We start from the raw sequence: 12,623 nt of genomic DNA, 5'->3' as shown, positions 1-12,623 counted from the left end.
AAAAAAAAAAAAAAAAGCTTACTATTTAAATAAAGATAAAACCTGCCACAAATTTAAACAACATGATACTCACAGTAAGAACAGCCATAAACTTCAATTCTGAGTCCAATGCGACCTTCTCCATTCCAATCCAGAGGCACTATGCGCACATAGCGGGCGATAATAGGATGCTGTAATTCATGCCGGACCACACCATCAGAGTTAACATTTCCAGGAAATGCCTGAAAAGGAAATGGTACTTTAAAAATTAGGAAAAATACTTTAGAAACAATCATGTTCTCTATCTGCTAGAATAAACACAAATCTCATCCAATGGTAGGGCTTGCAATTTTTTACACCATAAATAATTTGAAGAAAGCTGCTTCCTTACTTTTAATTTGAAAATAAGTCCAGTTTTAAATGGAAAACAGGTCAGATTTTCTATAGTTCCTTTCATCCGTGTAAATATATGTTAAAAGAATGAAAGACTAAATGGCCCCCCGGCTGTTGTGTTCCATACACATTTAAATGAGTTCTAATATTTTGCATTGAATTTATACAATAAATGATTTTTATAAAATCTAACCATACATCTTGCTTTCTAGAATTCTCCTCCACATTTTCTCCCACAAAACCATTAGAAATTTAAAGATAACATTTCAACATTAGTGAGATAAAGAAGAACAATTGAACAGGTTGTGAAGAGGTCAGGGTTTTCTACCTTTTACTGGAGTAGACACATTTAGAGAATTTGTTCAATGGATCAGAAACATGTTAATTCAATTTTTCTCATTATAGAAGATTCTGTCAAAAGAATAATTATCCATGAATTTCATCTGATACTGAAAGTTCACATTGTCTTTCCCCCCACCACCCCCCAGAGGAGAACAAATGGATTTTTTTGGGAGGCATACATAAAAATCACTCAACAAGGATTTACAAACTATCTATTGCATAAGTTAGAGCAAGATAATATGGGATATTCAGGGATGTGTGAAACCGTAGACTCAGTACTCAAAAAAAAAAAAACCCATCTAATGAAAAAGAAAATGTCAGTATAAAGTTATAATTCAGGGAAGATTTAAAGAAAGAAACTATTATATTTTAGAGGATGTAAATCCAATAAATGAAAGCTTGCACTATTTTAAACATGAGCAGTTTCAGCTTCATATAGACATTCTCAATGTCCCTATAATAGATAAGTTGAGGCTTTAGCATTATTTTTTAGAAGATATTCTTTTAGGTTTATTTAAATTATCTTAAAATCATATGCATTCTAAAGGTCCCTTTAATAGATAACTTGAGATTTTAGCCTTGTCTTTTAGAGGGCATTCTCTTTTAGATTTAAATTATCTTAAAATAATACAAATAGAAATTTTAAAAATTATTTTTTAAATCATGAAAAGATGCAACACAGGCATTATATTACATTGTTAGTATGTTGTCTTCTTTGCCTAAGGACTGAATTTGCTTCTATCTAAAACCAGAAGTTTGGTCTTTTAAAAAATTTTTCTTTAATAATGATGTCTTAAAGTTAGACTACTAATACAAAGTAAAGAGCGAGAGATGTTTTTAATGAAAAAAAGAAAATACAGAGTAGCTTCGGAATCGAAAGCACTGGCTTAAGTTCATCCAAGCATCACAAATGCAAGATTGTAGTAGAAGATCTGTCACCCAACCCTCATTCCACCGTCAAATTCTTGCCCTCCGAAATACAAAATGTGTAATGTAAGGTCTAGTAATTATGAGAAGTATATTGAAAGATTTCCCCTGCATTTAAACAATTTTATATAACCTTTAGATGGTACCAGCAATCCACATAATGGATAATATTTAGTCTATGACATGGACAATTACATGTTTTAAAAAGTGGAATGTTCTTCAGTGATGATTCCTGCTGTGCTCTTCTTGGTTTTCTCAAATGAGTTGCAAACTACCACTGCCTTTTAAAAATAGCCATACCCTTCTGCAATCCACAAAGCAAAACTATTTGAGCAGTAGGTCTTGCAGTTTAACATTTAATAGAGAATCCACATCGCATCCTGCTGACACAATTTCATCAGAAAAAAAACTTTCTAAAAAGACATTTTCTTTGTAGGAACTTTTCTAGCCAGCTCTTAGTTTTACAGAGAATCTAAAAATCTAACCAAGTATTCAATTAAACCATGGCTATATTGTAAGATCTCTATTGGGTTCTCTGACTTCAAATGCAAGAACAATTAGAATCCTTGACCAAAATCACTTGAATTAAATCAACCATTGGATAGGGGTTAATCCAAAATTCATTAACTTAAATAATACTCAACAAAAGCCACCAAACAATTTTAACTTGAAAATTAACTATATGGCCCGGGCGCGGTGGCTCAAGCCTGTAATCCCAGCACTTTGGGAGGCCGAGACGGGCGGATCACAAGGTCAGGAGATCGAGACCATCCTGGCTAACACAGTGAAACCCCGTCTCTACTAAAAAATACAAAAAACTAGCCGGGCGAGGTGGCGGGCACCTATAGTCACAGCTATTCGGGAGGCTGAGGCAGGAGAATGGCGTGAACCCGAAAGGCGGAGCTTGCAGTGAGCTGAGACCCGGCCACTGCACTCCAGTTTGGGCGACAGAGCGAGACTCCGTCTCAAAAAAAAAAAAGAAAAGAAAAGAAAATTAACTATATGCTTAGCATGTTGCTAGGTTTTATGTCAATACTCAGAAAAACAACAAAAAAACTCTCCTGAAACACTGTCTCTAAGACATGTGCAATCTTATGAGGCCTAAAATAAAATCTGAAAAGATATTGCAAAATGCAGCATTAAAAGGAACTATGGAAGTACATGATGTAACTAGTAATTTAACCTCTATTTGGACTTCCGTGAGGCTATGTAATCAGGCAAATTCTACAGAGTTAGAGCTCAGCTACACAGAAGAACAGAGTGGTGTTTGAAAGACAAGAGAGAAAGGGCATAGGATATATTGAAGAATAGGTGAGCATAAAGGAGGATTTCAGACCTAGGGTATAAGACTCAGAGTCCAGGGATAGTCACGCTGAAATTTTGCTCCATATGGGTAACTTCACTAGGACTTTAAAAAAAATACTTTTCCTTTGCCCTGTATGTCTCACAAAAAGATTTGATGAGCTAATTTATAAAATGAATTTTTGAACTAAGATTGTAGATTCTCAGGAAACATGAACCAAGGGTGTTCAGGACTAGACAATCAGGACTGGGAATAAAGACACAAGTCTGACTGGGAGGAAGTATTTATGTTGAAAAAAATCATAAATGTTGTAACAGGTTCTGTCTGATTAGAGACAAAATAATATAGCATGTGTTGTTGTTGTTGTTGTTTCAAGAAATAACAATAAAAGCCATATTGATGAGATCCAGGGTAATGGGAAAACATACTGGGAGCAAGAAGATTAGCAACAAGTAATTGAAGGTGAACACCAATGTGGTGGCATGGGCAATAAATAAATAAAAGGCAGATCTGATATTCCAAAAGAAGAATTATTAACATCTTGAAAGAAGGGAGTAGAAGATATAACCAACCTAATCCAAGATATTAGCGTGCAGGCATTGGTGACAGAAAAGGGAAGAGAGGGAATGATATGATCAACATTTATTGCTTGACTGCTCAGCAACCTCTTCTCTTTGAGTAATAGCATCTGGATTTTCTTGAAAAAGTTCACGCTTAATATTCTACACTTGCCTGGGTGCAGTGGCTCACACTCGTAATCCCAGCACTTTGGGAGATCAAGGTGGGCTGATCACTTGAGGTCAGGAGCTCAAGCCCAGCCTGGCCAACATGCTGAAACCCTGTCTCTACTAAAAATACAAAAATTAGTCAGGTGTGGTCATGCACACCTGTAATCCCAGCTGCTTAGAAGGCTGAGGCAGGAGAATCACTTGAACCCAGGAGGCAGAGGTTTCAATGAGTTGAAATCATGCCACTGTACCCCAGCCTGGGTGACAGAGCCAGACCCTGTCTCACCAAAAAAAAAGAAAAAAAAAAATTCACTCTTAATCCATATGATGCTAGAGAGGCAGACATTACTCCTTACCAACAGGGGTGGGCACCTACCTCAGTGAGACTCAGTTTAGCCCTTCTGCTAAAATGTTTCATTCATACATTTACTTATGTATTTATTCATTCACCATTCATTCACTCAGGGGATATTTGAGAGTCTTCTGTGTAGCAGATATTGGTCAAATCAACAATGCAGACAGAGTTGCAGTTTTCATGGCATTTATATTATTAAACTACATAGTGAGCTTTTTTTTTCATAGGCTTTTTGGCCACTTTTGAAAAGTGTCTGTTCATATCCTTTGCCCACTTTTCAGTGGGGTTGTTTTACTCTTGTAAATTTGTTTAAGTTCCTTATCGATGCTGGATATTAGACCTTTGTCAGGTGCAAAGTTTGCAAATATTTTTTCCCATCCTATAGGTTGTCTGTTATACTCTGTTGATAGCTTCTTTTGCTGTGCAGAAGCTCTTAAGTTTAATTAGACCCCATTTGTCAATTTTTGCTTTGTTATGATTGCTTTTCATGTCTTTGGCATGAAATCTTTGCCCATTCCTATGTCCAGGATGGTATTGCCTAGGTTGTCTTCCAGAGTTTTTATAATTTTGGGTTTTACATTTAGGTTTTGGAGAAAAGGAAATACTTATACCCTGTTGGTGAGCATGGAAATTAGTTCAACCATTGTGGAAAGCAGTATGACGATTCCTCAAAGAGCTAAAGGAAAAACTACCATTTGACCCAGCAATCCCATTCCTGGGAATATACTCAGAGGAATGTAAATCATTCTACCATGAAGACACATGCGTGCAAATGTTCACTGTAGCACTATTCACAAGAGCAAAGACACAGAATCAACCCAGATTGGAGAAAGAAAATGCGCTATATATACATCGTGGAAAATTATGCAGCAATAAAAAAGAATGAGATGGAGCTGGAGTCTATTATCCTTAGCAAACGAATGCAGAAAACCAAATGCCACATGTTCTCACTTATAAGTGGGAGCTAAATGATGAGAACTAATAAACAAAGAAGGAAACAACAGACACTGGGGTCTCCTGGAGAATGGAGGGTAGAAGGAGGGAGACGAGCAGAAAGGATAACTATTGGGTACTGGGCTTAATACCTGGGTGATGAAATAATCCATACAACAAACCCCTGTGACATGAGAGTTTACCTGTGTAACAGACCTTCACACGTACACCTGAACCTTTATATATATCTCTCTCTCTCACACATACACACACATATATGTATACATACATATATAACACTGACACTATGTTATATGTAATAAGTACATATTGTTATATATGTTTTATATGTAAATCATAATAATACAATTACATATATAGTTTATGCAAAGGCCAGAAAGGCAAATGGCACGAGCATACTGTGCCTGTTTGTGGGGGCAGCAAGGAAGTCAGTGTTGTTGGAAGAGTGTGGAGAAGGAATGAACACGGGAGAATATGGAGAGGTCAAGAACAGAACGAGGCGGGCCTGTACATTGTGATCAGCTCGAGATTTCATTTATGTGTGCTGGAAGAAAATCTATTGGAGAGTTTTAAGAAAGAAAGTTATACATCTTATAATTTTTAACACTGAGGGCACTAAAATCCCCCTCTCTGAGAAAAGAGAAATTCCTAGGAAGATAGGAGAAGACAATAGCATAATATAAAACACAAAATGATAGATGAAATAATATGGTCAGAAGTGCTTCAGAGGTTGTTTAGGGAGGGGGGATTTGGAACAGTGGTGTGGAAGAGCAGCAGGACACCTACCACACCTTGGGATCCCCAATGCACGGCGAGTGAGAAGAAAACAAACAAAACTGTAGGAAAGGAGGTGCTCTTCCCACTGAGCTTCTGTTGGCCATTTTGAGTGAAAGTCAGAGAAAGACAAAGTAAGCGCATCTGCGATGACATCATTTGAGAATCTAAATCCAGAGCTTGCTAAGGTCTTTTGGATTATTTGATCTGTTTCCTTATTTGTTTGTTGCTGAGCAACTGAAATAACATTGACTAATACAACAATATTTGAAGGAAAAGAAAATTAGTGAAAATTTAGATATACTGCATTTGAGATTTCACCAGCAAAATTAAAAGATGTTGTAGACATTTGAGGTTTGAGATTTCACCAGCAAAATTAAAAGATGTTGTAGACATTTGAGGTTTAGGATAACAGCGTTTTACCTAAGGTTTACCTTTGCTTTACTTATGGAAAAATGCATGCTATATATTTTCTTCAGGATTCTCTACATCAATAGTTTGTACTTCTATTATTATTTTTATGATTATATATATTTTTAAGAGACAGGGTCTCGCTCTATCACCCAAGCTAGAGTACAGTGGCACAGTCAGAGCTAACTGTAACCCTTGAATTCCTGTGATCAAATGATCCTCTCTCCTTAGCCTCCTGAGTAGCTAGGACTATAGGTGTCCACCAATAGACTGTGATTTTTCCACTTCCTTTTATCCAAGCATGTTGAGATTTAAGACGTTTTCCTAACTGAAGCTTTAAACATTTCAAAAGAATGCTATAGGCGTGAACAGTCGATTGTCTTGAATACAAAGGTGTAAATATATGTGAAATGTCTCCATAAATATCAGTATTTGGTAAGGTAGGAAACATAAAAGGAGGTATAGCCATTGAGTTAATAAAAAGTCTAACATTCATAAATCTATTATTTAAAGGGTTCTAGTACAGTCTATTGTTTGTCAAGGATGCTATTTTTTCAAATCAGGAAACAGACTCAGAGAAGTTGGACAACATGGTGAAACCCCGTCTCTGCTAAAAATACAAAAAATTAGCCAGGTGTGGTGGCATGCACCTGTAATCCCAGCTACTTGGGAGGCTGAGGCAGGAGAATCACTTGAACCTGGGAGGTGGAGGATTCAGTTAGCCAAGATCGTGCCACTGCACTCCAGCTTGGGCAACAGAGTGAGACTCCATCTCAAAAAAAAGGAAAAAAAAAAAAAAAAAAAGGAAAAAAAATTGGATGCCAAATACCTAGTAAAGATAAACTCAGGACAAAGTAACAAGTTCTTCCACTCTCTTCATTTGAGAGTCAAATTGTCAACTAGAAATAAATATCTTCCCATTTATATGTAATATATTTTATTTTTTGTATTTAATATTATATATTTGAATATCAAATTCTGATGGATAATTTTTATCATATCACTTTTTAGATGTACATTTGATTTCTGGCCTATTTATTAGTACATCATGTTTTCATATTTTACTTCTCTATTTTTTTTTTTTCTTTTTTCGAGATGGAATCTGGCTCTCACCCAGGCTGGAGTGCAGTGGCCCGAGCTCGGCTCACTACAAGCTCCGCCTCCTGGGTTCACGCCATTCTCCTGCCTCAGCCTCCTGAGTAGCTGGGACTACAGGTGTCCGCCACCACGGCCGGCTAATTTTTTGTATTTTTTAGTAGAGACGGGGTTTCACTGTGTTAGCCAGGATGGTCTTGATATCCTGACCTTGTGATCCGCCCGCCTCGGCCTCCCACAGTGCTGGCATTACAGGCGTAAGCTACTGCGCCCGGCCTCTATTTTTTATTTCAACAAATTTTTACAAAATCAATACTATGTTTTCTCATACATTTACCTAAATCAAGCTTCTTTTGTGATTATCAGCACCCAAACTCCCCTGCAGTTTTAATACAAGTAATTTAAAAGTTTGAATGACACTGTTTCCTAAAAGGAAAGAAGAATTTGTCAGCTAGGGGGCATCTTATGTAGTAAATACTAAAGTAGAGAATAAACTGTCATAGGTCTTGAAAAGGAGCATTTTTTCATATCATTTGGCTCTTTTAAAAAATCATTTATAGTTTTTCATATAGGTGTGAAAATGAAAAAGAAGATATACAGCTGAGTCTTTATAAAATCGTTAAGATTTGAAACCTGCATCAGAAATTAAAAACTTAAAGCAAAGTTGAATCTTTTTTGCATAGAACAATATGCATAGAACAATATACTTTATATTTAAACCTTCATTTAGACAAATAGTATGCAACAAGTGCTTTGAAGATACATAAAAAATGCCAGCCAAATTTATCATTTAAATAATAAAAAATCCATTTACAACAAATTGTGAATTTCATGTTCTTGCTGTTAAATGTCTCTTAGAGGCAGTGATTTGTATATATGCTTAGAATAGGGTTTATTATTATAATTAAGATAGCATATATGTATCTCACAAAGCTTGATGTTAAGGAAAGTTAAAATCAATATACTAAAACGCTAAACTTATGGTTTTACTTTTAGAGTTCTTGTCTTATAAATTGTGCAACTACATACCAACATTTAGAACTTTTTAAAAACATATTGTAAGTCATCCACAATGTTAATTTTAGAGTAAACATCACTGAAGTTTTAATAACTGAATATTTTCCACTAGGTGCACTATTTTTTCCAGCTAAATCAGTATTTCAGATGGTTTAACAGGTAGTGAAGCAAAGCATTTCTGCAAAGTACCAGACAGTAAATATTTTAGGCTTTGCAGGTCACATGCCCCTCTGTCCCATATTATTATTCTGTTTTTTAAAATACACTTGTGAAATGTAAAAATTATTCATAGTTCACAAACTTTAAAAGAACAGGCGTGGACAAGATTTGTTCCACGGGCTACGGTTTGCCAGCCCATGGACTAAGAGGCTTTGAAATTAAATCTTTCTTGCAAGTTAGATAGGATGCACAAGGCTAAGACTTTCCAGCCAGCTGACATTTAAGAACCCCCAGCAAACTTTGGAAAAGTATTTTGTAATCACTTGGAGCATATAATTTACCAAACTGGAGGAGACTATATAAAGTATTAGAGGTATGCTATGTGTGATGCATGAACTAACATTTTTTCCTCAAATGTACTATTACGGGGTTTGGAGTGTAACAAAAATTATTCTGATGAGAATAAGTATATTTATTCCTAACTAAAACCTCACTTTTTAGGAGACCTAACATAAAAGATCACAAGCTCCTATAGCGAATGAATGAGACTCTGCATCTGCAAGTAAAGGTTTTCCTTAAGACTAAAAAAAGTGCCTAAAACAATTGGCTATTGTGTAAGCAAATCTAGGAAGAGCTTTTCACGTACTGACAACAGGTCTTACAGGTGGGAAATTATGTGAGGGAAACAACAAGAACGACTTGAATGTTTCCTAAAGTGAGAGATCTTATTTGCTTAAAACATAAAATGACTTTGTGGCATTGAAACACATATTGACTATTCTTTACGTTAATGTACTAAACCTGTGATCATTATAATCACGTCCCTTTAATTGAAATTTTATTTCTTGAAAGATTTTAGATTTTATTTTCCCCATGCTAACAACTTACACCAAAATGTTGAAATAGATTTTCCATTTTGCGGCCTTGATGTGAGTTTCCAGGACTAGCTATATTCCCCGCTGAGGCAGGAAGATAAGAAGGACCTTCATAAAATACTGCACCTGTTACCCTTCCAATCTGGCCTCTTCCCCTGGAGTCTCCGCTCATCGGTTTTATCTGGCTGGCCTCCCACATCCTGTAGGAATCAGCTCAGACAGCACTTCCTGACAGGAGGGACCTTGCCTCACCACCCCCCAATCCCCTCGTTCCATAGGGTGCCTCATAGTAGGAGATCAGTAGGACTTTTTTTCTGAGTACCAGTCAGGACTCTACTGATCAAAGCAGGATCTAGTCAAAACAGAATGTGATATGGGAGGGGGGCAGAGGAGTGCTGGATAGAGCAAGGCAGGGTCCTTGGCGAGGGCTCCACCCTCAGGCCTGTGCCCAGGGAACTAAGTGCAGAGAGGCATTCCTGTTTTTGCACTCAAATGTTGCATTTTCCAAGACCACTCTGGCCGGCACACCCCTTGTCCTGTGCCTATAAAAACCCCGAGACCCTATAGCAGACACAGACACAAGCGTCTGGCCATCAAGAGGAGCAGAGGAGTGGAAGAGCACATGGAATTTGGCCGAGGGCAGTTGGAGGAGAGTCCGGTAGCTGGGTGGCACAGATCCAGGGGAAGACCACCTTCCCACTCCATCTCCCTTCTGACCTTGCCATCCACCTCGCTGACACCTGCCCTCACTCAATAAAACCTTATGGCCATTCTCCAAGTCCACATGTGATCTGATTTTTCTGGTACACCAAGGCAAGAACCCAGGACACAGAAAGCCCTCTGTCCTTGCAAAAAGGCAGGGGGTCTAATTGAGCTGATTAACACAAGCCACCTGCAGATGGCAAAACTAAAAGAGAACAAGGTAACACACACACCCACTGGGGCTTCAGGAGCTATAAACACTAAACCCTAGATATCGCCATGGGGTTGGAGTTCCATGACCTGACCGTCTGCATGCTCCCACTACGGGTTTGAGGCTCCATGACCTGCCCCTCTGCATGCTCCCGCTATGGGTTTGAGCAGGGGGTCACTGAAGAAGTGAGCCACAGCCCTATCACACACCCTGCGAGGGGGAAAAGGGAAAAGTCCTGTTTCAAATGCAGTAAATAAACCAGCTAAAACCAAGATGGCAAAGAAAGCAACCTCTAGTTGTCCTCACTGTTCATTATCCGCCAATTATAATTCATTAGCACACTAAAAGGCACTCCTACCAGCACCATGACAGTTTACAAATGCCATGACAATGCCAGGAAATTACCTTACATGGTATAAAAAGAGAGGAATCCTTGGTTCTGGGAAGTCCCCACTCCTTTTCTAGAAAATTCATGAATTACCTGGCCCTTATTTAGCATGTAATTAAGGAGTAGCTATAAATATAGCTAGCCAGCAATCTACAAGTGCTACTCTGCATATGTCCTGCTCTGTCTATGGAGCAGTCATTTTTCCCTACTCTGTTCCTCTGATAAACTTGTTTTGCTCGCACTTTACTCTGTTAGCTCACTCTTGAATGCTTTCCTGTATGAAGCCAGTAACTCTCCTGGCTAAGCCCCAGTTTGGGAGTTTGCCTGTATCAAGGGCATCCTGTGTTTCTTTTTCTCTTCACTCAATTGTGATTACTTCATTATGCTTTTGATTAACTCCCTGACTGATTCAGAAGTATGTAAGTCAGCTGTGAGGTTTCAGACCACAGCTCTTTGGTCCCTGTGTATCTGATGACAATAGTGTTCAGTGGTCAATACATGTGCTTAAGTAAATGAATATAAATGTGCATTTCCAAATTCTCATCTATTTACATTTCATAGGCTCTTGTTATTTGTGGATGCACAAAAACCAGTTATGTTAGCATTGCTAGTTAAAAACCATATATTTGGTAATATCTTACAGGAAAAAAAATAGAGCATGCTAGACTGACTCAGAAAGACACCAGGGTAATGTATAAGGTTTTCCTAGTTGTAGGGGGATGCCATTATAATTATGTAATGTGGCTAGGTGTCAGAGATCACAGGATAAAAAGAAAACAATCATGCAAAAATCTGGAGAGACTTGCTAGGAGAGATGTAAAAATTAACCCCCTACCCCAATCATATCTAGCTTGTTCACTTGGGTAATTCACTTGAACTCTGCTAAAAATACACTCTTTTTGATTGCAAAACCATGTCAAACATTGTGAGACATGCGAACATATTCCATATATATATATATATATATATATGCAGTAATATCCTCTTTGGACCCTACTGCTCGTGACCCAAATAAATACATCTTGTCTGTCTAATTTTGTCAATGTTCTGAAAGCGTTTTAGAATCATCATACTAGAAGCATTAATTAAGAACAGCATTATTTTGCAAGCAATAATTTGACTATGAAAATAAAGTAAAATCTTAAAAACCTGATTCTTGATTCCTTCTGTTTATTCTTTAGGGGCATCACGTGATGATGGTATTCAATAGGTTTCATTCTTTGTGATCATTTGTTCTCAGCCTACTCAACCAGTGGACTGTCTTTTTAATGGCTTTACTGCCTCCCACAGTTTATTTATCTCCAGTCTAAGTCCCTGGCAGAAGAACGATGGATTCCTTTCTTACTCTCTGACTCCCTCTTCTTCCTTCTCTCCAACTTCCTTCCTTTTTCTCTCTTCTTTTTTCTCTTTCTCTCTTTCCTTACTTCCATCTTTCTTTTTTCCTTCCTTCCCTCCTTTCTTGTTTCCTTCTTTCCAGTGGTTTACTGTAATACATGATTGTTTTTTGCCCACATCTCATTTCAGTATAGAAGGAAAGGCCAGAGGAGCACTGTTCCACACAGTCATTCAGGGATCCAGGCTCACTTCATTTGGTTCTCGTCATCAACATCTGATTCTCAAGTCCACCACAGAAACAGAAGACAAAACATATAGGAATGAACTTAGGGTTTATGGCCAGATTTGGTAGAGAAAATATCACTTCTGCACACATTCCATTGGTCATGTATCATATTAATCACAACCTTAGTGTCCAAGAGAATATGTGCCACGGAAGGAAAGTGAAACACATTTGATAAATGCATAGTGGGGTTACATGATGCTCATCTTGAAATTCTGTGCTTACCTATAATACTTATTATAATGAATAGTAAAATTATAATGTTTATTATTTGATGTCTCAATGAAACTGCAGACTGTTCAGGGAGCAATACGCCATTTTTTAAAAAGAGAATGATAATAATTTTTAATACAGTAAACTGAAAACAAGTGAATAATTTGATTGGTTTTGAG

General features: G+C 37.4%; 1 protein-coding gene across 2 annotated transcripts in view; it reads right to left on the bottom strand.

Moving 5' to 3' along the window:
* CNTNAP2 (contactin associated protein-like 2) overlaps nucleotides 1-12,623 on the bottom strand; it is a 2,310,676-nt gene that overhangs the window by 1,397,092 nt on the left and 900,961 nt on the right. For both annotated transcript variants that reach the window (XM_011941411.1, XM_011941412.1), the window contains one exon: nucleotides 74-221. In XM_011941411.1, the coding sequence (XP_011796801.1) occupies nucleotides 74-221 (148 nt within the window). The remainder of the gene's footprint in view (nucleotides 1-73; nucleotides 222-12,623) is intronic.

This window comes from Colobus angolensis, unplaced genomic scaffold, assembly GCF_000951035.1.
Source record: "Colobus angolensis palliatus isolate OR3802 unplaced genomic scaffold, Cang.pa_1.0 Scaffold2, whole genome shotgun sequence".
NCBI lineage: Eukaryota > Metazoa > Chordata > Mammalia > Primates > Cercopithecidae > Colobus > Colobus angolensis.
Note: the sequence above shows the minus strand (reverse complement) of the source record. Positions and strands in the feature narration are given on the sequence as shown.